Source organism: Schistocerca serialis, chromosome 6 (assembly GCF_023864345.2).
Source record: "Schistocerca serialis cubense isolate TAMUIC-IGC-003099 chromosome 6, iqSchSeri2.2, whole genome shotgun sequence".
In the NCBI taxonomy this organism is placed as follows: domain Eukaryota; kingdom Metazoa; phylum Arthropoda; class Insecta; order Orthoptera; family Acrididae; genus Schistocerca; species Schistocerca serialis.
Genome location: NC_064643.1, coordinates 527,374,200 through 527,399,138, shown reverse-complemented (window position 1 = coordinate 527,399,138; position 24,939 = coordinate 527,374,200). Strand labels below are relative to the sequence as shown.

General features: G+C 43.3%; 1 protein-coding gene across 2 annotated transcripts in view; it reads left to right on the top strand.

Annotated features, from left to right (window-relative positions):
- The window catches only part of LOC126484630 (protein O-mannosyltransferase 1), a 157,191-nt gene that overhangs the window by 36,526 nt on the left and 95,726 nt on the right, over positions 1–24,939 (top strand). For both annotated transcript variants that reach the window (XM_050108218.1, XM_050108219.1), the window contains exons 4-5: positions 1,780–1,956; positions 22,206–22,380. In XM_050108218.1, coding sequence (XP_049964175.1) covers positions 1,780–1,956; positions 22,206–22,380 — 352 coding nt within the window. The remainder of the gene's footprint in view (positions 1–1,779; positions 1,957–22,205; positions 22,381–24,939) is intronic.

Here is a 24,939-nt window from a genome sequence, read left to right as displayed (position 1 = left end):
AAAATGTTTCAAAAATCGGATGTGTAAAGCCTATGAAATTAAAAAATTCCTGTTTCTTATTGGTCACACTTCGTAAACATTTATTATTGTTAACTTAACTTTGCATTGAGCTGTATCTCACACCTACTACAACTGTATAATACTTTTAAAAAGTTTGTCGCTGGAAAGTCTTGCAAAGAACCATGTGATCAATGTCTTACGGCAAATTTATTTTAGCCAGGAGATTTTTTATGTTAATCTCGGTTTTAGAAAGATCAGATTGCATACCTACAATATGGGAAGGATAGATTGCCACTCACCACATAGAGAAGGCACTGAATCACAGACAGGCACAATGAAAAATAATGTTGAAATATAATTTTTAGTCATACAATGAAGGCTTTCATGATGCACTGATGAGTCTTCTGGGCTGTGTGGCCATGGTTGAAGGGACTTTTCAGTTCCTGACAATTTGTCCGCAGCCGAACTGAACATCTTCGGAGGTGCTCTTGGCGATGATAAGTCTTGCCAAGTGACAAGTTGGACGTCCAAGAGTGACATAAATACTGTGCAAGTAGGCATGATTAAATGTCCATATATAAGCAGCGATAATCTTTGTCAGAGACAAAGCTTAACTGTTGATTGTCACCTGTCAAGGATAAAAATGTATTTATCGATTCTGCAGAGACACTGTCCATATATCATTGAGTTTTGTGGCTTCTTCTTTTCTGTTAAAATTATCACTATGCTTACCGGGATATATTTCGATTGCTTTTTTTATATAGTCGTGGGCAGGAGTTTGTCATAGCAGTTAAATTTTATTTACACTTGAAGTGAATTTTTCCAAAACCAAAATTTTGTCTATTGTGACAAACTTGTTATCCACGACAGTATTACAAAAAGGATAGATTGCTACTCACCATAAAGCAGAGGTATCGAGTTGCAGACAGGCACAGCAAAAAGACTACTAAACATGTAAGCTTTTGGCCAGAAGGCCTTCTTCTGACATTGACAACATACGCACACACATTCACACAAAAACAGCTCACACACACACACACATTACTGCTGTCTCCAGCTGCTGAGGCCAGAGTGGCCTCAGCAGCCAGCAACAGTGATCATGTATGTTTGAGCTGTGTCTCATGAACGTGTGTGCATGTTGTCTATTTCATAAGAAGGTCTTCTGGCTGAAAGCTTGCATGTTTAGTAGTCTTTTGTTGTCTCTGTCTGTAACTCAGCATATCCACTGCATGGTGAGTAGTAGTCTGTTCTTTCATAATATTGTCATTATTCCATCTTGGATTTTTGATTGATTGATTTTGCCTAAAGGCTTTTCTTCCATCTCATAACCTAGTGCTGTTTTCCTTCATTATTGTTTTCTAACCCTACTATACTATACTATACTCAGGGTCTGTCCTCATCTTTCTCTTCTCTACACACCAGTACAACTACATTGTGCCTGATGAATACACACTGTGGCTGTACATTTTCGTGTGTGAGTAGGTGGGTGGATGACTAACATCTCTACTATTCAATTAGCTGTTACCTTAGCTCCTATATTATTTACATTCTGCCATAACATTTTGTTAACATACTTATACAAAGATGAAATAAATGTAGCCACCAGATCTGCCAATTCATTCGCTCCAGACTAGCTGTGTGAAATCTGTGATAGCAGCTCATACAGAATTTCCTTGTATGAAGAAGCAGGACTTGTATGTACTAAGAAATATTGATTTAATATTGTAATTTTTAAACATGAATGGTTTAAATCGATGGATGTTATTTCTCTTCCATTAGGAAACTTTAAGTTTGATCGTATTGGGCGAGAATATGAAGATTCAGTACCTTTATTTGCACTGAGATTTGTACCTGCATTGTGTGGCAGTCTCCTCATGCCTGTCGTGTACCACCTGATGATTGAAATGGGTGTGTCTCATTGGACTGCAGCATTAGCTGGCTTTTTGCTGTTGTGTGGTAAGTTGGTGAAACAACATTTAATGTAGTAATATATTTATTCAGTAAGTATTATGTAGCTTTCAAATGATTCTTATTGGCTTCACATTTCTAAAAAGTAATATGTGTAGTGCAGAATTTAATTGTGTATTATTAAGGCAGCTTAACTGAAACGGAATAGCTCATTGTCAACATGAGAAAATGTCCTTATTTTCATCACAATCACAATTATCATTGTTATCTGAGTTGCCTTAAATTTTTTTTATTTAAACGATGGAAACTCCTGGTAGGAATATGAACAGCGTAGGCAAAGATAGATTGCTACTCGCTGTAAAGATGATATGTTAAGTGGCAGACAGGCACATTTATAATACACTTACATGAAGCTTTTGACCACAGCCTTCATCAGAAAAAGAGGAACACACACCATTCATTCACATAAGCAAGCACACCTCATGCACACATGCCTGCCAGCTCCAGCAGCTTGGGCCAGAATTCAACCATCCCGTGGGATTGGGGAAGGGATGGCAGTGTAAGGGTGGAGGGAGAGAAGAGTGCTGTCTGGTGCAGTGTGCAGGGACTAGAATCCCAACAAGTGCAGCATCAGGAGGTTGTTGGGCAGGAAGGTGGGGAAAATGTAGCGAAAAAGGAGGGAGCTGGGAAAATGTGGGCGGTCCATTGGCAGATGTTGGCAAACAAATAGGGTGGGAGACAAGAAAGAGGAGGAAGTGATAGGTCACTGGGGATGGAAACTGTTGGGTGGAGAGTGCGGGAACAGTATGTTACTTTAGGTTGAGGCCAAAATAATTACAGAAGCAGAGAATGTGTGTTAAGGATAACTCCCATCTATCTGTGCATTTCAGAAAAGCTGGTGATGGAGGGGAGGATCCAGGCGGCTCGGCTAGTGAAGTAGCCATTGAAATCAAGTGTATTGTTCAGCTGTATGTTGTGCCACAATGTCTTCTACTTTGCTCTTTGCTGCAGTTTGGCTGTGTGCGTTCATCCAGTAGGACAGCTGCTTGGTAGTCATACTAATATAAAGACCCCTGCAATGACTGTAGCAGAGCTGGTAGATTTTGTGGCTGCTTTCATAGGTGACCCGGCCAGTGACAGGGTAGGATAAACTTGTGACAGGACTGGGAAAGGAAGTGCTGGGTGGGTTGATTGGGCAGGTGTTTTTCCTGGTCTTTCACATGTATATGATCTTTGTGGCAAAGGCTTGTTATTGGGAGTGGTATAGGGGTGGAGTAGGATGTTGTGGTTGTTGGGTGGCTGACGGGACACCACTGTGAGGGATGGGAAAGATCTCGGGTAAGATGTCCCTCATTTCAGGGTGTGATGATAGATAATCAGAGCCCTGGCCATGGACATGGTTCAGTTGTCCCAGTACGAGTGATATTGGGTGACAAAGGGGGCACTCCTTTGTGACTGGTTCTTGGGAGTGGTGGGGAGGATAGATGGTGTCAGGGAAAATGGCATGGGAGATCTGTTTGTGGACTAGGCCAGGGGGATAGTGCCTGTCTGTAAAGGCTTTGGTTAGAACCTCAACATACTGGGCAAGGGAGTTTTTATCACTGCAGATACACAATCCCCAGGTGGCCAGCCTGTATGGGAGGGATTTTTTAGTATGAAAGGGATGACAGCTGTCAAAATGCATGTGCTTTTGGCGGTACATGGATTTAGTGTTGATGGAGGTGCGGGTGGAACCATCAGAGCAGACGTGATCAACATCTAGGAAGGTGGCACACTGGATTGAAGAGGACAATGTGAAGCAGATGGGAGAGTAGGTGTTGAGGTTGTGAAGGAATGCAGATAGAATGTCTTGGTTCTGAGTCCAGATCTTGTAGGTATCATTGATGAACCTGAATCCGACTAGGGGTTTGGTGTTTTGGGAGGCAAGGAAGGTCTCCTCTAGATGGCCCATAAACCGGTTGACATAGGAGGGAACCATGCATGTGCCCATGGCTATGCCACAGATTTGTTTATGTACTTCTCCTTCAAAGCAGAACTATTTGTGGTTTAGGATGAAGTTAGTAAGGTATATGAGGAATGAGGCAGTGGGTTTGGAGTCTGAAGGACATGGGCAGCAGTAAGACCATGGGCACAAGGGATGTTGGTGTATAGGGAGGTAGCAGCAGCAGTGGCGAGTAGGGATCCAGGAGGTAAAGGGGGGGGGGGGGGGGTGGAGAGCCTTTGAAGGAAATGGTTGGTATCTTTGACATGGGAGGCTAGAATATGGGCAATTGGTTGGAGGTGTTGGTGAACGAGAGCCATAATTCTTTCAGTGGGATGTCCGGGAGTTTTGGGTTTGTGGATTTTAGCAAGCATGTGGAAGGTGGTTTGCGGTGTGTCAAAGGGGTGAGGAGGGAAATGGATTCAGGGGAGAGGTTCTAAGAAGAGCCTAAGGCTTTAAACAGGGATTGGAGATTGTGTTGGACTTCTGGGATGGGATCACACTGGCAGAGTTTATAGGTGGAGGAGTCGGATAATTGACAGAGGCCCTTTGCCAGGTAATCACTGCAATTCCTAACAATAGTGGTGGAACCTTTGTCTGCGGGTAGGATGATTAACTTAGGATTTGTTGTGAGGTTATGTATGGCTATTCTTCTTGCATGGATTGGTTGTCATTCTGAGGAAGAGACCTGCCCAGTATGTTGAGGGTGGTGAAGCTAGGAATTGCTAGAAGGTGATGAGCAGATGTTTAGATGTGCTGGGGGGGGGGGGGGGGGGGGAATATTACGGTTGGATGGTGGTGTGAACTGGGAGGGGAAGGGTTTAGTGGTTCATTTCGGTTGGAGAGATTTGTGGCAAAGAAGTGTTTCCATTGCGGGGATCAGGAGAATGAGAGTAGGTCTATGATAAGTCCAGCATGGTGAAATTTGAGTGTAGGGCTAAAGATGAGGCCTTTGGATAGGACTGAAACTTCTATGTAGCTGAGGGTTTTGGTGGGAAGGTTTTGGGTCTGGATTTGGTGTAGTGTTGGTAGGGAGTTTTGGGGGATGTGGTAAATTTAAAAGGTCACATTGGCAGGGCTTAGGTGCTATGAGGGATGGATGAGGAGGATCACTGTGGGTAGGATAAGGGTTGGATTTATTTCTTTGTAAGTGTCCAGAACATAACATATTAAATATAATTTATCATACATACCATGTCATACATATATATTGCAAGTATTACAGAGAATATGTGCATATTTATATTTCATGTGCTGCCCAGACTGCTTAATAATTGGCGATAATCAGATTGTCCATGGGAGATGTATCCTCATTTCTTCATGTTCTCCTTACACCGAGATACTCCAGTTCTCAGTCTATTGAGTACCTTCCATGTCATGTATGGGAGATGATGACCTGTAGCAAGTTCTTCATTGAGGTTGTGCCAATATTTCTCTGATGATGAGCTACGCCAGAGTTGTATCCTATGCTCTGCGGGTGATGTCTGGATTGGTTGCATTGTCCGGAGAAACTTTTTCTCGACTTGAGTCTTGGTGTTTGATGTTCGCATCCAAACAGGGGGTGTCTCTGATCCGTCTCCTGCTTCTTTCTTTCCAATTCAGCTGCTGTTCGCCTTTGGATGTCTGGAGGTACTACGCCAATGTGGTGGTAGATTTTATCAGCAGAGGTTGCCCGCTAGCGGCCGGTTACAATTTGTCCTTTTTCATTTAGGGCAATATTTACCTGTTTGGCATGGCTGGAGTTCTGCCTTACAGGTGCTGCATATTCAGCAGCGGAGAAGCACAAAACGAGGGCAGATATGCAGAGGACCTGTGGGGTGTGCTCCCCAGTTCTTGCCAGTCAGTTTCCTAATAATGCTGTTCCTCGCACTGACTTTAATTTTTGTATCTGTACAGTGGTCCTTGAAGGTGAGGGACCAGTCCAACTTCACTCCGAGGTACTTTGGGGTGTCACAGTGGGTCAGCTGTTGACCTCTCCAGGTTATTCTCAGTTTCCTCCATGCCTCTCTGTTCCCTAAGTGGAATGCACACACTTGTGTTTTGGAGGGGTTTGGCTTCAGGTAGTTGCTATCGTAGTAGGTAGATAATGCCTCAAGGCTTATTGTGAGTTTTTTTCCCACCTCCTCGAAAGTTCTACCTTGCACGGCAAGTGCTGTGTCATCTGCATAAATGAAAGATCTTGTGACAGGATTAACTGGCTGGTCATTAGTGTAAATATTAAACAGCAATGGGTCTAGCACACTTCCGTGGGGGATACCATTTCTCTGTGCCCTCCACAGGCTCCTCTTTATTTTCTAGAGTAATAGTAACAAAGAAATGTATGTTTTGTAGCAGGCATCTTATAAACTGTGTTAGGTGGAAGTCTTTCGTGATGGCATAGATCTTTGTTAACATTTTTCTGTGATTAATGGTTTCATATGCAGCAGTAAGATCCACAAAGGCAACGCCGTTGATCTGCCTACGTTCATATCCATCTTCTATGTGTTGTGCCAGGTTCAAGATCTGTCCACAACACGACCTCTCGGGGTGGAACCCAGATTGTTCTCTGATCAGTGTTTGATCAATTTGGTCCAAGATTCAATTGAGGATCATTCTCTCTAAAACTTTGTATAGATGACATAAGAGTGATATGGGTAGGAACTTTTTGGCATCTGTTGGCTGTTTCCCCGGTTTCAGTAGGGCGACAACTTTGGTTTTTCTCCAGATCTTTGGGATTTGCAATTTTGAGCACAGGTATTCATCATATCTATAATCCACTTCTTGGTTGCTGGTCCAAACATTTTTATCTATTCTGTCCTCAAGTCATCTAACCCCCAGCTTTATTGTTCTTCATTGAGCGTATTGTGGTTTCTAATTCTTCCAATGAGAATGGTGTGCCAATATAGTTATTCTCCGGAGTAATTCTTTGGTCTTTGGAGTTACCGATTTTTTATTAACTTTGCCATTCAGCAGTAACTGATGTGCTATCTGATTAGGTGTTATATGGGAGATGGTTGAGGGAATAGCTGTTGGGTCGTTTCCAAGGTTCTTCAGCAATTGCCATGTCTTTCTACTATTTTGTTACATATCGAGCTGCGTCATAAGATTGCACCATTTTTCTTTCCTTCTAGCTTATATGTCTAGTATAAGTTCTTCACCAATCTGTATTATTTCTTCAGCAAATTGGTCATCTTCAAAAAAGTGTTCATATTTATTCATAAGTGTTTTTGTATCTTTGTCTATTCCTGATATGTAAGTTGTTCTACATCTGCGGGGTATATACCTACAAGAGACAGCTTTCACCAGCTTTATAAAGCTATCATATTTCTCTGGAGAAGGATCTAGTTCAAAGATTTTGGAATCAAGTTCTTCAATAAATTGATCCCATTGTGTTCATTTGAAGTTAAATCTTCACTTGAAGGGGGTATAGCTGGGTTTGATGACTGCATCTATAATGCAAATAATTGCTCAGTGTTGTGTCCATGGAATTGGATCCCCCATTTCTTTCTTCACTTGATGGGCAACATTTTCACTTGTAAAGATATTATCTGGGTTATATCCATGGCCCCACCTTCCACTCCTGAAGGAGTATGGTAGCTTTGGATCATGTATTAACTTCAGGCCTGTACTTCCTACCCAGTTTTCAAGGTCTTCTCCACTTTGGTCTGTTTCTCTGTAGCCCCATGATACACTGTGGCAGTTAAAAACTCCCATGACCAACTTCACTGGTTGTAAATTGAAATTATCAGTTTCTTTGAAACGGAATACATTGATTGGTGGTTTGTACACTGGTGTTACTGTTGCTATAGTCAGTATTTCTGTGTCATTATCTACTGTTAAGTCTGCGAATGGGATGTTGAGCCCTGATTTAGCAAATATTGCACTGCCATACTGTTCGCTGGGTCTCTCAGTGATTAATGTCATTCCATGTATCCTCGGCCTTCTGTCTTTCGAACCTCTATGAGTTTCCTGGATGAGCAGGAGATCACAGTTCTTTGTCTTGCACATATTGGACAGTAATAATTCTTTCTCTACTGTTATTACTTCTATATTTATGGAGATTATTGTAACAGCTGGCTTTGAAAAAAGCCTTTTTGATTTATAATCTGGTGTAATGTTCTGGTGGTGGAAGGATCTGCCACTGGAATTACTTCCAGTGTTGCCCAGGGTACGCCCGATCGCTGATGATGACATGTCATGTCGTATTTATCCCTTTGTTGCTATCTTTGAGGAGGCCCCTTCCATGTACCCCAGGGTTAGATAGTAGTTCCCTGAGGTGGCAGTAGGATGTCAGCAGATTGGATAACTTCTGGAGGTGGTGTCTGGAATGCTCCTCCAGGTTCTGCAGAGCAAGGAGTTCAATTATGGAGATGTGATGTATGAAGCAGGGATTGCAAAGTAGCAGTATCTTGCAGAGTGATCAGATGTGGTTCTGGAATGCCTGTACCATGGAGATGTGTTTTGGCAGTACCAGGTTTGTGAGGGCCAGGGACTGGTGGAATCTGGAAAGGTGAACTTTACTGTTAAAGAAAGAGTGAGATCCAGAGAAAGGAGTTTTTATGGTTAGGCTGTTCAGGGGGATTCCATGGTTTACGCAGCATTTTAGAAATTGGATGTGGGACTGTGTTTTAGTCAGGGAAAGGAATGCTGTGATGAACTGGTTCAGAAAGATAGATCAGGGGTCCAATGTCAGGAATGGTGTAAAGGTAACGGGAATGACACGGAAATGGGCAAAATAGGTGTGATGGTTATGAGAGGAGCTGGATAACAGAAAAGAGTGATCCCATTCCAGATGTCCGACACTATCTCCAATCCCTGCCTAAAACCTTAGGCCCTTCTCTGAACCTCTCCCCTGAATCCATTTCCATCTGCACCCTATGATATCCTGCACACAAATCTTCTGCATCCTTCCCAAAATCCATAAACCTAACAATCCTGGATGCCCCATTTTCACAGCTTATTGTGCTTTCACTGAAAGAATTTCGACCCTCATTGACCAACACTTCCATCCAATTGCTCAATATCTAACCTCCCACGTCAAAGATATCAACCTCTTCCTTCAATTGCTCTGCACCATCCAAACCCCTTTACCTCCTGGATCCCTACTTGTCATTATTGTCGCCAACTCCCTATACACCTACACCCATCACTCCCATGGTTGACTGCTATTGAACTGTTGTTGTTGTTCTGGTCTTCAGTCCTGAGACTGGTTTGATGCAGCTCTCCATGCTACTCTATCCTGTGCAAGCTTCTTCATCTCCCAGTACTTATTGCAACCTACATCCTTCTGAATCTGCTCAGTGTATTCATCTCTTGGTCTCCCTCTACGATTTTTACCCTCCACGCTGCCCTCCAATGCTAAATTTGTGATCCCTTGATGCCTCAGAACATGTCCTACCAACCGGTCCCTTCTTCTTGTCAAGTTGTGCCACAAACTCCTCTTCTCCCCAATTCTATTCAATACCTCTTCATTAGTTATGTGATCTACCCATCGAATCTTCAGCATTCTTCTGTAGCACCACATTTCGAAAGCTTCTATTCTCTTCTTGTCCAAAATATTTATCGTCCATGTTTCGCTTCCATACATGGCTACACTCCATACGAATACTTTCAGAAACGACTTCCTGACACTTAAATCTATACTTGATGTTAACAAATTTCTATTCTTCAGAAATGCTTCTTGCCATTGCCAGTCTACATTTTATATTCTCTCTACTTTGACCATCATCAGTTATTTTGCTCCCCAAATAGCAAAACTCCTTTACTACTTAATCTAATTCCCTCAGCATCACCTGACTTAATTCGACTACATTCCATTATCCTCGTTTTGCTTTTGTTGATGTTCTATTGAACTACCTTTCCCAATGTCCTTTAGACTTCAAACCCACTACCTCGTTCCTCATACACCTTACTAACTCTATCCTAACCCACAACTACTTCTCCTTTGATGGGAAAGTATATGAACAAATCCGCAGCATAGTCATGGGCATCTGCATAGCACTTTCCTTCGCCAACCTGTATGTGATCCATCTAGAGGAGACCTTCCTAGCCTCCCCAAATAACAAACCCCTAGTCTTGTTCAGGTTCATTGATGATATCTTCGAGATCTAGACTCAGAACCAAGACATCCTATCTTCATTCCTTCACAACCTGAACACTTTCTATCACGCCCCTTAACGTGGTCCTCTCCAACCAAGCATGCGACTTTCCTAGATGTTGAGCACTTCCTCTCTGATGACACCATCTACAACTCTGCACACATTAAATCTACCAAACAACAACAGTACTGACATTTTGACAGCTGTCATCCCTCCTGCCTGGCCACCTGGGGACTGCATATCTGCAGTGACAAGAACTCCCTTGCCCAATATGCTGAAAGCCTCACCAAAGCCTTCAAAGACAGGCACTGTGCCTCAGGCCTAGTCCACAAACCGATCTCCAATGCCATTTTCCCTCACACCTCATATCCTCCCACCTCTCCCAAGAACCAGCCACAAAGGAGTGTCCTCTTTGTCACCCAGTACCACTCGTACTGGGACAACTGAACCATGTCCATGGCCAGCGCTCTGATTACCCACTTCCTTGCCCCACAACCTCCTGACTGCACCTTTTGGCATTCTAGTCCCTGCACACTCCACCAGACAGCATTCTTCCCTCCCTCCACCATTACACACCCATCCCTTCCCCAATCCCTCTAGATTGCTGCTTCCATCCAACGTTTTCTGTTCTGGCTGGAGTTGACAGTCATGTGTGTCTGAGATGTGCTTGTAAAGTTTTTTAAAATTGCCGCTACCAGTCACAAACATGATTGGCAGTGGTAATTTTTTTAAAAAGCTTTACATATTTCTTGAGACATTCACGGTCGAAAAATAGTCAAAATAACTTCAAATTCTGAGATGTGCTTGCTTGTGCGAATGTCTGGTGTGTGTTCCGCTTTTTCTGATGAAGCTGTGGCCGAATGCTTTGTGTAAGTGTCTTTTAATTGTGCCTGTGTGTGATTTTAACGTCTCATCTTTACAGTAGATAGCAATCTATCTTTCCATACATTATTAAAAGATTTTATTTGTTTTTTATTACCATTATTAAGATTAATCAAGTGCTCATTGATCATATGTGCCATTTTTTAAGGTGTGATGTGACTCATTCTTATACTTATCCACGTGGATGTTTGTTAGAAGAGAGAAAATAACGTTATACTGGGAGTATAATGGAACTCCATATTTTAATTCATTTTGGCCAGTAAGGCTAATAATTGTACTTCCTTCAACCACTCTGTCAAGGTGATCCATTTATACTATCTGCCTCCTTTGAACGTCATTCATTCATAGTTCTTTCTTTTATCTGTGCATGTTATTACTTGGATTTCATGCTTCTGTGTACACAACTCTGCTTTCAGTGCTTTTGTGTCACTTATACCAGTGCTTTACATCAGCTGGTATGTTTTTACATTTCCCTCCTACACAAATCCTTTAACACTTTAACATACAGTTAATGTCTTCCTACATTCTTCATTTGCCAGTAAATACTTACAATGCTATGCATATGTGTAACTACCCTCATCAATGTTTTATTTTAACCTTCCTTAATTTTAAAAAATAAGACCATGAGGCAAGCAAAATTGTAGTCTTACAAATGAACGGTAATAGAAAAGATCCAGTAGAAATGTTAAGTTTGGGAATTTTAAGTTTGGAAAAAGATTATGGAGCTGAAGGAGGTAGAAAAAAATTATAAGAAAGAACTGGAAAACATATAATATTTGTACTTTAATAAAAATAACTAAAGAATTGGGGATTGAGCTTCTAATTTAAAAAGATATTATTATTATTATTATTATTATTATCTACTCCTCTCCAGTGTACTCTAAATAATTATCAACAGGATTAGATAACAGTGTACATTAATTACGTTAATTGATACCGAGTACTGTTCCAATGGGTGTATCAGAGCAACGTGTAATACTCGGACAATGACCATCATGTTTTTCTGTGAAAGTTTTCTTGATTTTGTTGATGGCCTTCAACAGTGCCTTCTCTGAGACTCAGATTCCAAGTGGTGTTGGGAGTTCCTTGATGTACTTGATCCAACATGAAGGCAGCTGCTAATGAACTTCAAACTATGCATGCTGCCTAAGGAGTGACTCAGATGATAATCCAATACAAACTAACTGTATGTGCTAAACATAACACTGTGTGAAAAACAGTGACCTGTGTGCCATAATGTTGATAAACTGCAGGGTTTCTGATTTACATGGTGTGTCCCAGGAGGCAGGGTTTCTCATTTACATGGTGTGTCCCAGGAGAAATTGTCAGTATTCAGGAATATTATATGAAGGATCACTTGAAGCAAAAAGATCTAGTAAATATGGGATCTAAAATCCATAACTTAAGAGCTATGAGCACTTCTCCATCTTCAGTACTGTGAAACAAATCCCTTTTACTGCAAATTCTCTACTTCCCGTGTTTTGAGTGGTGGTAGTATGGACCAAAACGAGAAAAAAATGTCCAGTAAACATGAGCCCTAAATTAGGAGGCATGAGCACTTGTCCATGTTTGCTTCTGTGACACACATCTCTTCCACTGAACAAGTGCTCACAGCTTCAAGGTAGGCATTTTTGAGCCCATGTTTGTAGAAATTTTTTTCATATTGTGGTCCATACTACCTTCTCCCAAAATCTGGGGCTTTGCAATAGAAGAGATTTGTTTACAGTAGGGAAGGTGAAGAAGTGCTCATAGCTCTTAAGGTATGTATTTTAGAGCCCACGTCTACTTCACTTTTTTTCTTCATATGATCATTCCACCCATCTTTCTGAATATTGACCATTCCTCCTGGAACGGTCTTTATAAGAGGACGTGGGTACAAAAAGCATTGTACTTCTTATAAGGGGAAATCCCCAAATCTTATTACACAGAATTCTATACCCTCACAAACAGTAATCCTAGCTTTCAGAACTAAAAGTTCATATGGTAATGGAAAGTAGATATAAATCAATTAGGAATAAAGGTAACATTCACTGGATAATAGCCACGTTGCATTGTCGACAGGCAGAAACAAAACTGAAAATTTTGCTAGCTTTTGGATGAATTCTTTTTCAGACTAGAGTACATACACTCACACACTTTCTGTGAGAGGAGAAGCAGTGGAAGTGGTAGGGAGGGTTGAAGAAGGATGACTGATAGTGGTGGCTAGGAGGTAGCAGGTTTATGTGATAGGAATATGGGAGGGAGAGGCAGTAGGGGTATGGGATGAAAATGTGTCATTGGCAGCAGCACCATTGATTTTGTGTATTGCATGATGAGAATAACAGTGACAAGGAGTGGGTCATGAAGGGTGGTGATAAAACACAGGAAGGAGAGATTGTGGGGAAGAGGGTGTATGGTGAGTGAAAATGGGTAGTGGTGGAAGGATGGAGATCAGTGTGGTGCAGGGAGCTATCGAAGGTGGAGGCAAGGAGGATTATGGGAATGGAGAACATTTTTATGTCCACATGTAAGAAAAAATGCAGAGATATTTCTTGTGTATCTCAGTTCCATACATTTAATGTCAATTTTACCATGGAAATCGAAGTGACAAGATGTCTTACTAGAAAGGAGAAGAAATGGCACTCTGGGGCACAGCCTATGCTGGGAAAAGATGCATACTGGCTATTTTGGTGCCAACAGCTGCCACCACATGGCACAGAGGAGCCGGATGCTTCAAACCTCGATTTACAGAGCATTTGTCCTCTCTGACCTGAAAAGTCTCACGACAGAACTGGAACACTCGAAGACTGTTTTTTGATACGAACTGTTACACAGAGCAACATATGTGCTGATGACACTACACCCAATATAAACTGTACAAAATTGAGAAATGGAAGAGAAACCAGAGAAAGCCAAATTCACTGCATTTCTTTCATACATGGTGTTGTGGGTTGGCAGGAGAGCCAACACCGGGATACAAGAGGATGCCGAAAGGCACGCGTTTTAGCTCACGCAGGCTGGCGTGAGGTCTGGAACAGGTTAAGGAAATTAGAATTTAGAAAAAACGGACGTAGCTGGTGGAATACTTAACTTTAATCCATAAATGGTGAACGTCGCTCTTGATGATACATTATTACAGTATCAATAGTAACTGGTAATGGCGCCTTGCTAGGTCGTAGCAACTGACGTAGCTGAAGGCTATGCTAACTATCGTCTCGGCAAATGAGAGCGTATTTTGTCAGTGACCCATTGCTAGCAAAGTCAGTTGTACAACTGGGCGAGTGCTAGGAAGTCTCTCTAGACCTGCCATGTGGCGGCGCTCGGTCTGCAATCACTGATAGTGGCGACACGTGGGTCCGACGTATACTAACGGACCGCGGCTGATTTAAAGGCTACCACCTAGCAAGTGTGGTGTCTGGCAGTGACACCACATTCCTCCCCTGCAAATCGGCGTACGGTTGTGTTATAAGGCTTCCGCCCGCCATGGGGAGGACCCCATGTTGACGTATGCGACGAGGTGGGGAGCCTAACAACGGGTGAGGCTGTGCCACCCGCAACCTGCCATTCGCACTGCGGGGAGCTAGGAAACACCTGAAAACCTGCTCCAGGGTGCACGCCAACATGCGTTGTATGCGCCCGCAGAGAGACAGGAGGGACTGAAGGGTCGACCTCCATCGGGTCGGGGCACCCGACGGGCGAAGACGACATATGGTCTGGAGCGGGCAAGAGTTCCATGTCGGAGGACATCCGGTCACGAGAAGCGGTCGGCGGAGCGTGACCCAGGGAGGCGCCCGGCGGTTGCAGCGACGCATCCACTGCGGGCGTCGCCGGTGGGAGAACAGGCGGCGGCGGTGGTGGCGGCGGCGGTGGTGGCGGCGGCGGTGGTGGCGGCGGTGGTGGCGGCGGCGCGTCGCCATGGGGCAAAATGGAAGGCAGCGCCGGTAACATCTGGGGCTGAGGCGAGCCAGTAGATGGGTCCCCAGGGCGCTGACCGGACGGCACCGTCGCTGAAAGCAGACGGCGAGCGGCAGATCCCATGCGACGACAGAGGTGCAGCTGGTTGAGATGCCGGCGCACCTCACCAGAGGCCCCCAAAACCAGATACATAGCGCGGCCGAGGCAGCAAAGAATGCGCCCTTCGAGCCAACGCCGTGAACCTCGGTAGTGACGATAGTATACAACGTCGCCTGGAGCAAAAGCAGGTGTCTGCCTCTGCACAGGAACCTGATGCGGAGGATGTAGCAAAGACAGCAATGTTCGATGATGACGACCGTGGAGCAACTCAGCCAGCGAGCGACCATCTCGGGGCTGAGAGCGATACGAGGACAAAAAGAGCAATAACGCATATTCCCAAGAATGCGACTCTTTTAACTTCAACATCTGTGACTTGAAAGTCCTGACCAATCGTTCAGCGGCACCGTTTGACTGTGGCGAAAACGGCGCGGACGTCAGATGTTGAATACCATTGGCCTTGCAGAATGACTGAAATTCTGCGGTCATGAATTGTGGGCTAGTGTCGGAAACAATAGTCTGTGGAAGACCTTCAGTGCAAAAGATAGCAGATAATGCTTGGATGGTGGCAGATGACGTTGTGGAAGACATCCGGACAACAAAAGGAAAATTACTGAATGAATTGACCACAACCAACCATCGAGCATTCCTGAATGGACCAGCAAAATCGATGTGCAAGCGTTGCCAAGGGGAAGTGGCTTTTGGCCATGCAAAGAATTTCCGTGGTGGGGCTGATTGTTGTTCGGCACACACCATGCAAGAAGAGCACATATTCGTAATCGCGGCATCAATTCCGAACCAAGTACAGTGCTGACGAGCAAGTTGTTTCGTTCTCACTATACCCCCATGTCCTTGATGGAGAAGCTGTAAAACAGAGGACTGTAACGAACATCGAACCACGACCCTGGACTGATCATTATCAGAACGCAACAGCAAAACACCACGTCAAACAAAAAGTCTCTCCTTGTGAGCAAAAAATCGGCGAACCAATGGATCCCCGATCCGTGACTTTGACAAGGGCCATTGCGTAGCAACAAAACGCAGAACGGTTGCAAGGACAGGGTCGGCAGCAGTGGCAGTAGCTACACGACGAAAATCAATTGGAAACGAGGCGACCACGTCATCGGTTTCCGCATCAATGAACATGCAAGCAAGTTCGGAGGAATCGAATGCTCTATCCTCAGCAACAGGCAAACGGGACAACGCATCGGCGTTTCCGTGCTTAGCAGTGGGCCGATACAAGATTTCGTAGCGGTACTGCGAGAGGAAAATAGACCAGCGAATGAATTTCTGCACTGTACGTGGAGGTACAGGCTTGTTCGGATGAAAAAGCGATGTCAAAGGTTTGTGGCCTGTGATGATGGTAAAGTGACACCCATACAAAAATCATGAAACTTTGTAATACCAAATACAAGAGCCAATGCTTCTTTCTCGATCTGTGAATAATTTCTTTGCGCAGACGAGAGCAATTTGGACGCAAAGGCAATAGGGTGATTGTGCGATCCATCTTTGTGCACAAGCACAGCAACGATCCCTAAATCCGATGCATCCACCATCAACAAAAGGGGCTTCTGGGGATCGAATGGCATAAGGCAAGTATTGGAAAGCAACGCCGATTTCAACTGGCGAAAGGCGCGTTCGCATTCCGTCGTCCAGACGAACGGAACACCTTTACGGCGTAAGCGATGAAGCGGAGCTGAAATGGAAGAGGCATGTGGGATATATTTATGATAATAGTTGATTTTTCCCAGCACACTCTGTAGCTGCTTCAAATTCTGCGGCGAAGGCAAGTCTTGTATGGCACGGATGTGCTCGGGACTGGGGTGTATGCCTTGGGCATTGAGTAAATGTCCCAGGTAGGGCAAGTCCCGAGCAAAAAACACACATTTGTCCTTCCGCAAGCGAAGACCATTTTGTCGCAAGACCTGAAATAATGTCCTGAGATTGGCTAAATGTTCTTCTTCCGTCTTTCCGGAGATCACAATATTGTCCAGATAGTTGGCTGCAGTAGGGACCAACGCACAAACAGTTTGTAGATATTGCTGAAAGAATGCTGGGGCGGATGCACACCCGAGTGGCAGTCATTTGAATCGATACAAACCAAGATGCGTGTTAACCACCAAAACGCGCTGGGATTCTTCGTCCACCGATATTTGCAAGTATGCATCTGCTAGGTCCAACTTCGAAAAATATTTACCCGGGCATAGTTTGTCGAAAAGATCTTCCGGGCGGGGTAAAGGAAAAGTTGCAATCACTAGTTGTGGATTCACTGTTGCCTTGAAGTCCACACAAAGTCTCAATTTTCCCGAAGGTTTTGGCAAAATTACTAAGGGTGATGCCCAGAGAGAAGCCTGCACACTTTCAATTACACCTTGTGATTCCAAATCGTGTAATGTTTTTGCGACCTCATCACGCAATGTGTGGGGAACATTGCGCGCTCTGAAAAATTTCGGTTGCGCGTTTACTTTCAGTTCCAAATGTGCTTTATAGTTCTTAGCGCAACCAAGGCCCGGTGCAAAAATGTCTGCAAATTCTTCACATAGATGAGAAACACTGTCTGAAGGCACAGTCTGGTTCACTGATAGGACCTGATTTACTATAGACAAGTTAAACAATTGAAATAAATCGAAACCAAACAAGTTCACTGCAGAAGAAGAACGAAGGACGTAAAATGACATAAGTTTCATTTGTCCTTTGTATGTTGCAAGAAGGCTGCACTGTCCTAACACAGGGATATCTTGACCAGAATTGCTATTTAACTTAACATTTGCAGCACGCAACGGAGGTGTGCCCAGCTGTTTGTACGTGTCTTGATTGATCAGTGAAACTGCAGCCCCAGTATCGAGCTGGAATGGTATCACTTTGCCGTTAATGTCCAAGTCTACAAAAAGTTTATTGTCCTGCTGACGACAAGAGCGACTGTCTCGTGCAACGTGAACTGACACTGGTACATAATCACTTGTGACTTGACGGGATTTCCGGCGATGTCGACGCACACTATGTGTGGAACGAACACAGTCACTGTTAGAGATAGTGGCACTGGGCGGAGTGGGATGAACTACATGAATTTCCATGGGCGAAGTTTCACGAGCCTGAGTATCCTTGGTTCGATTCCGATTCCGGCGCGAAGCAAAGGGCCTGGAATGATTTTGAGTTTTCGATCTGAGCTTTTTCTGGCAAACACTTTGAACATGTCCTGTTTAATTACAGAAAAAGCAAATAGCCTGGCGTGATGGGCAATTCTCACGCGAATGTCTAGTAGCACACCGCGGGCATGATTTTAGCACTGCATTTGCTTGCCTGCACGGCACACATGGCTGAGAGCCTGGTGGCAGCGGTGCGACCGGGCGCGAGGGCTGTTTACTGCTCCGTGCAGCTCACCCGGCGGGCCGGTTAACCTGACACACGGCTGGTGAAGTTTCAAATGATTCCTGAGCAAAGTCAAGTGTGTCCTGCCGATCCAATACGTCCATCACTTGTTGAAGGGAGGGATTGACTAGTTTCAAAATCTGTTCCCTGATACGAACATCAGAAACGTTCTGTGCAATGGCATCACGTACCATAGTATCTGAATAACGGAGTCCACATTGACACTCAAAAGCACAATCCCTAGTAAGGCCTTGCAAGGTTGCAACCCACTCCCTATTGGTCTGACCTGCCGTACGTTTTGTACGAAAGAAGGTATACCTTTTCGCAACTACATTGACTGATTCTTTGAAATATGCATCTAATGCAAACAAAATTTCGTCGTAGTACAGAGTTGCTACGTCGCGTCGGGGAAATAATTTGACTATCACACGGTACGTTTGGACGCCGACTGATGCTAACAAAATAGGCTGCCGCTCTTTACCTTGAATTCTGTAGGCGGCGAGATGGAATCCAAATTGGCATGACCACTCCGTCCAGCTTTCCAGTGCAGCATCAAAAGGTCGAAAAGTTGGTGCAACAGCGTGTTGTGGCTGCGTTAGCTGTGGAGTGGTGGCTGCCGTGTCATTTTGCATTGCACGTTGACCCTGGACGAGCTGTCCAAGGGCATCCAGTAAGGCCTGCATCTGCTGGTTCTGTAAGCGATAAAATTCAGACAGTACATCTGGAGATGGTGGTGAAGCCATTACACAAGTAAATCAGGGCAATATCGATAAGAACGCGGTTTGGCCTCATCGCCAAATGTTGTGGGTTGGCAGGAGAGCCAACACCGGGATACAGGAGGAAGCTGAAAGGCATGCGTTTTAGCTCACACAGGCTGGCGTGATGTCTGGAAGAGGTCAAGGAAATTAGAATTTAGAAAAAACGGACGTAGCTGGTGGAATACTTAACTTTAATCCATAAATGGTGAACATCGCTCTTGATGATACATTATTACAGTATCAATAGTAACTGGTAATGGCGCCTTGCTAGGTCGTAGCAATTGGCGTAGCTGAAGGCTATGCTAACTATCGTCTTGGCAAATGAGAGTGTATTTTGTCAGTGACCCATTGCTAGCAAAGTCAGTTGTACAACTGGGCGAGTGCTAGGAAGTCTCTCTAGACCTGCCGTGTGGCGGCGCTCGGTCTGCAATCACTGATAGTGGCAGCACGCGGGTCCGACGTATACTAACGGATCGCGGCTGATTTAAAGGCTACCACCTAGCAAGTGTGGTGTCTGGCGGTGACACCGCACATGGTTTCATTGTTTTGAAAAATTGGGTGTATGGTGTATAGAATAGACCAGGGCTTCCCAACCTTCCCAGCTGGTGGACCCCTTCTTCAGTTGAAAATCCATGGCGGACCCCTAGTCAGTCAAGAGTACAGTAACTTTAAATTTCAGTGTGAAACCCATGGGAACTGAAAGCTTCTTAATGCAAGTGCCATGTTCAGAATGACCCCCCCCGTCCCCCTCTCCTGAAGTATCAATAGTCTTTGGTTTAGAGATGAACGAAAACAACTTGAAATTAACGATCCAATTAAGAGATTTTCTGCAATGGTATGAGCTTTGCTTGTTTTTGCCACTCAATAACTAACCAAGAAAGAAGCTTTTAATGAATTTTCATTAATTGTTTTTGCAAGAGTTTTCATGCAATGCTGAGAAGCAGCTAGTTCAGCACTCTTCCTTTTAAATAAATCGATGTCTTTAGCCTGGAAGCCCGGGTGAGTACCTTCAAAATGACGGCACAATTTAACTGGAACCATTGAACTGTTCGGAAAGACAGGCGCACAAATTACACACTGAGCTTTACCCTCCTTTGTCTCCATAAAGCCCATTTCTAAATAGCTTTCGTTGTACTTTCGCTTCTGGGTTATCCCACTTCCACAGGATATTCCAACCAATGGAGTACTTGCAGCGTTTTCACATAATAAATCCGGCTGTGGAGCTTCTTGTGATTGTTCTTCCTTTCGTCATCCTCCCTCCTCATTCATTTCAACTGGAAACTCCTTGTTGTGAAGGCGATGGAGAAACTGCACCCTTCTTCAATGATCCTGACTTCAGCCACCGATCCATGTTATAAGTAATAAACTGGTCAAAAATCGACTTAACGAAATAGGTACTGAACTGACAAAGCAAGTTTAACATTTAATGATGCCTGGGGCCGCATACGTGCCAGCGAGCGCTGTGATTGGTCGACAAAGCTCACTCCGCGCATGTGTAAAAGGTTTCAGTGCATCTAGCGCCGTGAGCCGGTACACAAACGACTCCCGTATTCTTGCGAAACAGTAGATCAGAGTAGTCGCATTCTTCGGCACTAAACTGTGTACGCGTTCTCGCTTAGGAACCGCAGAGGCTGCTTGGGAATACGACCTGAAGTAAAAGTACACATTTTTCACATGAAAAAAATAGCGATGAATTTGATTTTCACATTTTTATTCAATAATTTTACTCATTATTTTACATGATTTCTTGAAAGGTGGCCGCGGACCCCCTAGAAAGAAACAGCGGACCCCTAAGGGGTCCGCGGACCACACGTTGGGAAGCCCTGGGATAGACAGTACCACAATTGAATATCACTGGCGCAAACGCCAGCAGCGAACCTGACTACTGCACCAAAACAAACATGCAACAATAAAGCATTGTGTCTCATAGTTGCACAGGAATGGCTATACAAAAATTCTGGCATAGACATTGCACTATTGGAACTGTGATATAAAATAAGTTCTTGAGATTGAAATTAGTTATAGGATAATCAACTTTGGCTGCAGCTACAACCTTTGCAAAGTCTGTGAACAGACATTTGGATTAATTAGAAGGTAAAAAGAAACAAACAGTTACAGCATTGAACAGTTTTCTGATGCAGGCAGAACACCAATGAATTAGCAGCCCATTGGATTAACCCATGTATGTGTAATCTCACCCTGAGCACTGGACATGCTCCAGGTCATGAACTCTGGACTGGACAACTATAGACCCAGCTTGGGAGCCAAGTGGAAGGTGGTATATAGATAAAATCTGCATGCTCTCCCATTGGCACTCAGTTCTCCTGCACACTTCACGATGGAATCATGGTTGTTTGCTAAAAATATTGCACCCATTACAAAAAGATATCCAGCCATACTCCAGTGAATGAATTTCTCACCCATGGTTAGACTTTTCAGAGCCCACATGTTGTTCTCATTCAGGAAGTCAGCTCTTTGTAATGTGGGTCATTGTGTTTATGGAATTTAAATTTGGATCACACAGTATTTATTCTCATTCCAACTTACAGAGAGTTTAATTATTCTTCAGGCAGATAGCTGATAGCCGAAATCTATTATTTACAAGTATAATTATTTTGTCACTGTGCATTTGTATCTCACCACAAGCTTCATTTTATTTGTGGGGCAAAAGCTTCACTAAATGTTTTGGCAGAGAATCATTTCCAGACCAGTGAAACCTTTAGTCAAGGCAGAGGTTTCTTATTCTAGTTTGCTTTCACTTTGCCTCATTATTTTCCATAGTGACGATTTTTCTTTTTTCCATCAGGTCAATTAGTTTGTAAAGTCCCATTATGTGAAAGGCTCTTCCTGTGGTCCCAGAAGTAGGTGTAGTTTGGGCAGTAAATCATCTTTTGCACCTGATTGAAATTCTTGTCTGCAATTTTTTCTTCCAAGGCTCGTATTTGTCTTGAAAGCTGACTTAAATCCACCGTTGCCTAAACTGTGCCTAACACGGCTTCACCATTGTTTCAACAGCAGTCAGTTTTCAGACAGTCTCTTCCTTCATGACATTTCTAGCCTCCCATTCTTTCTTTCCTGTTTCTTATCACCAGTAGAAGGAACCTTTATCTCAATGCCTTATAGCCTGTAAAGCTTCATGTCATGCTTCTTCAATTCATTTAACAAAATACAACTATTTCATCTATCTTGAACAATTTTTAGTTTGATTAATGTATGTCATCTGTGTATTTTTGTTTACAGACAATGCCTTACTGACACAGTCAAGGTTTATCCTGATGGAATCAATGCTGTTGCTGTTTGCTTTGTTTGGGCTTCTCTGTATTCTGAAGTTTCGACACTACAGCACAGCCCCTTACTGTGTGCAATGGTGGTTGTGGCTTGTTATGGGTTCTGTCTCTCTCACATGTGCCTTGTGGTAAGTACCTCATGATACCTCCTCCAGTTATTCGCATGTTTGATGGATTGTAATTGTGACTTTTCATGCTTCAATCTCTCTCTCTGTTCCCTATTTCTCAGTACCCCCCTTCCTTCCTTCCTCTTCTAAAAACCACACCATAATCCATATTATTACACATTCAGAAACTCTTCAATGGAGTAGGAGTAGTTGTTAAGCAGGTAGAACTTCAGTTTCTGATTGAAATTAATTTTATTACTTGCTGAATTATATACCTCACCGGGTAGGAGGTTAGACTTATTTTATTTTATTTTATTTTTTTTATATATATGTATATTTTTTTGCACTTAATATCCTTGTCCTTACTGCATCATACTATGGCTGAAGATGGAGATTGTAAATAATCTCTCTTTCTAATGTTATGTTTATACATGCTGTGCTCTTTCAGCTATTCGTGATGTGATTGATTAAAGGCATGGTTCTTAGTATACAACAAAGTTGTTTCCACTTTACGAATGTACGTTAAGACTTGTCTCCAAGAGCCTCTGTAATGAACAGCACAAATGATTCTTATTACATGGTTTTGTGCAAATACTTATTTACTCAATTGTGATTTATCTGAGAAATTGATGCCACAGGATATTAGAGGATGTAAATAGGAAAGGTAAATTAACTTTTTGATATTTTCATCTCCAAAATCTGATGTTATCCATAATGTAAAAGTTGCGGAACTGAAATGTTTTAGAAAATCTGCAACATGTGATTTCTGGTTCAGGTCCTTATGAATATAAACACCAAAGAATTTAGAACATTGTCTCATTTATTGATTTATTATCATGCATTTTTTCTATTGGTGTGGTCAGGCATGCAGTACAGAATTGAGTTTATTGTGCTTTATTTAAATCCTGTGACAGTCCGTATGCAAAAAATAAGTTATCAAATTTCAGGAAAGTTTCATGTACATTTTCAAGTGTTGGATGTTTTACCATTAAGCTTGATTGCAGTATTTTCTCAGCAAAGATAACTCTTTCTGCTTCTTGGATGTACGATGATGGATCATGTCTATATAACAAGAAGAAGAATGGACCCAATTTCATTTCCCATGGTACAACTTCAGTGATTATTCTCTATTCTGAAGGTGCAGTGTCATGATTTACATTCTTTGGTCTTCTTAATGTGACACACAGCATCGTTTTAGTTAAATAGGATGGAAGTCAGATCACTGATACCATAATATTTGATCAGATGAAACTATATTGTTCCAGATAGGTTTTCAAGTCTCAAATATCCATGCTATATACATGCAGACTTAAGCAATAAATGAAAATTTCATTCTTCACTTCAGTCTATATATATATATATATATGTCTGCTTGTGTCTGTGTATGTGCGGATGGATATGTGTGTGTATGCGAGTGTATACCTGTCCTTTTTTCCCCCTAAGGTAAGTCTTTCCGCTCCCGGGATTGGAATGACTTCTTACCCTCTCCCTTAAAACCCACATCCTTTCGTCTTTCCCTCTCCTTCCCTCTTTCCTGATGAAGCAACCGTTGGCTGCGAAAGCTTGAATTTTGTGTGTATGTTTGTGTTTGTTTGTGTGTCTATCAACCTGCCAGCACTTTTGTTTGGTAAGTCACATCATCTTTGTTTTTAAATATATTTTTCCCACGTGGAATGTTTCCCTCTATTAAAGATGATGTGACTTACCAAATGAAAGTGCTGGCAGGTCGACAGACACACAAACTGAAACACAAACATACACACAAAATTCAAGCTTTCGCAACAAACTGTTGCCTCATCAGGAAAGAGGGAAGGAGAGGGAAAGACGAAAGGATATGGGTTTTAAGGGAGAGGGTAAGAAGTCATTCCAATCCCGGGAGTGGAAAGACTTACCTTAGGGGGAAAAAAGGACAGGTATACACACGCGCGCGCGCACACACACACACACACACACACACACACACACACACACACACACACACACACACACACATCCATCCGCACATTATATATATATATATATAAAAACAAAGATGTGAGACTTACCAAACAAAAGCGCTGGCAGGTCGATAGACACACAAACAAACGCAAACATACATACGAAATTCAAGCTTTCGCAACAAACTGTTGCCTCATCAGGAAAGAGGGAAGGAGAGGGAAAGACAAAAGGATGTGGGTTTTAAGGGAGCGGAAAGACTTACCTTCGGGGGAAAAAAGGACAGGTATACACTCGCACACACACACACACACACACACACACACACACACACACACATATATCCATCCGCACACACACAGACACAAGCAGACATTTGTAAAGGCAAAGAGTTTGGGCAGAGATGTCAGTCGAGGCGGAAGTACAGAGGCAAAGATGTTGTTGAATGACAGGTGAGGTATGAGCGACGACAACTTGAAATTAGCGGAGGTTGAGGCCTGGCGGGTAACGAGAAGAGAGGATATACTGAAGGGCAAGTTCCCATCTCCGGAGTTCTGACAGGTTGGTGTTAGTGGGAAGTATCCAGATAACCCGGACAGTGTAACACTGTGCCAAGATGTGCTGGCCGTGCACCAAGGCATGTTT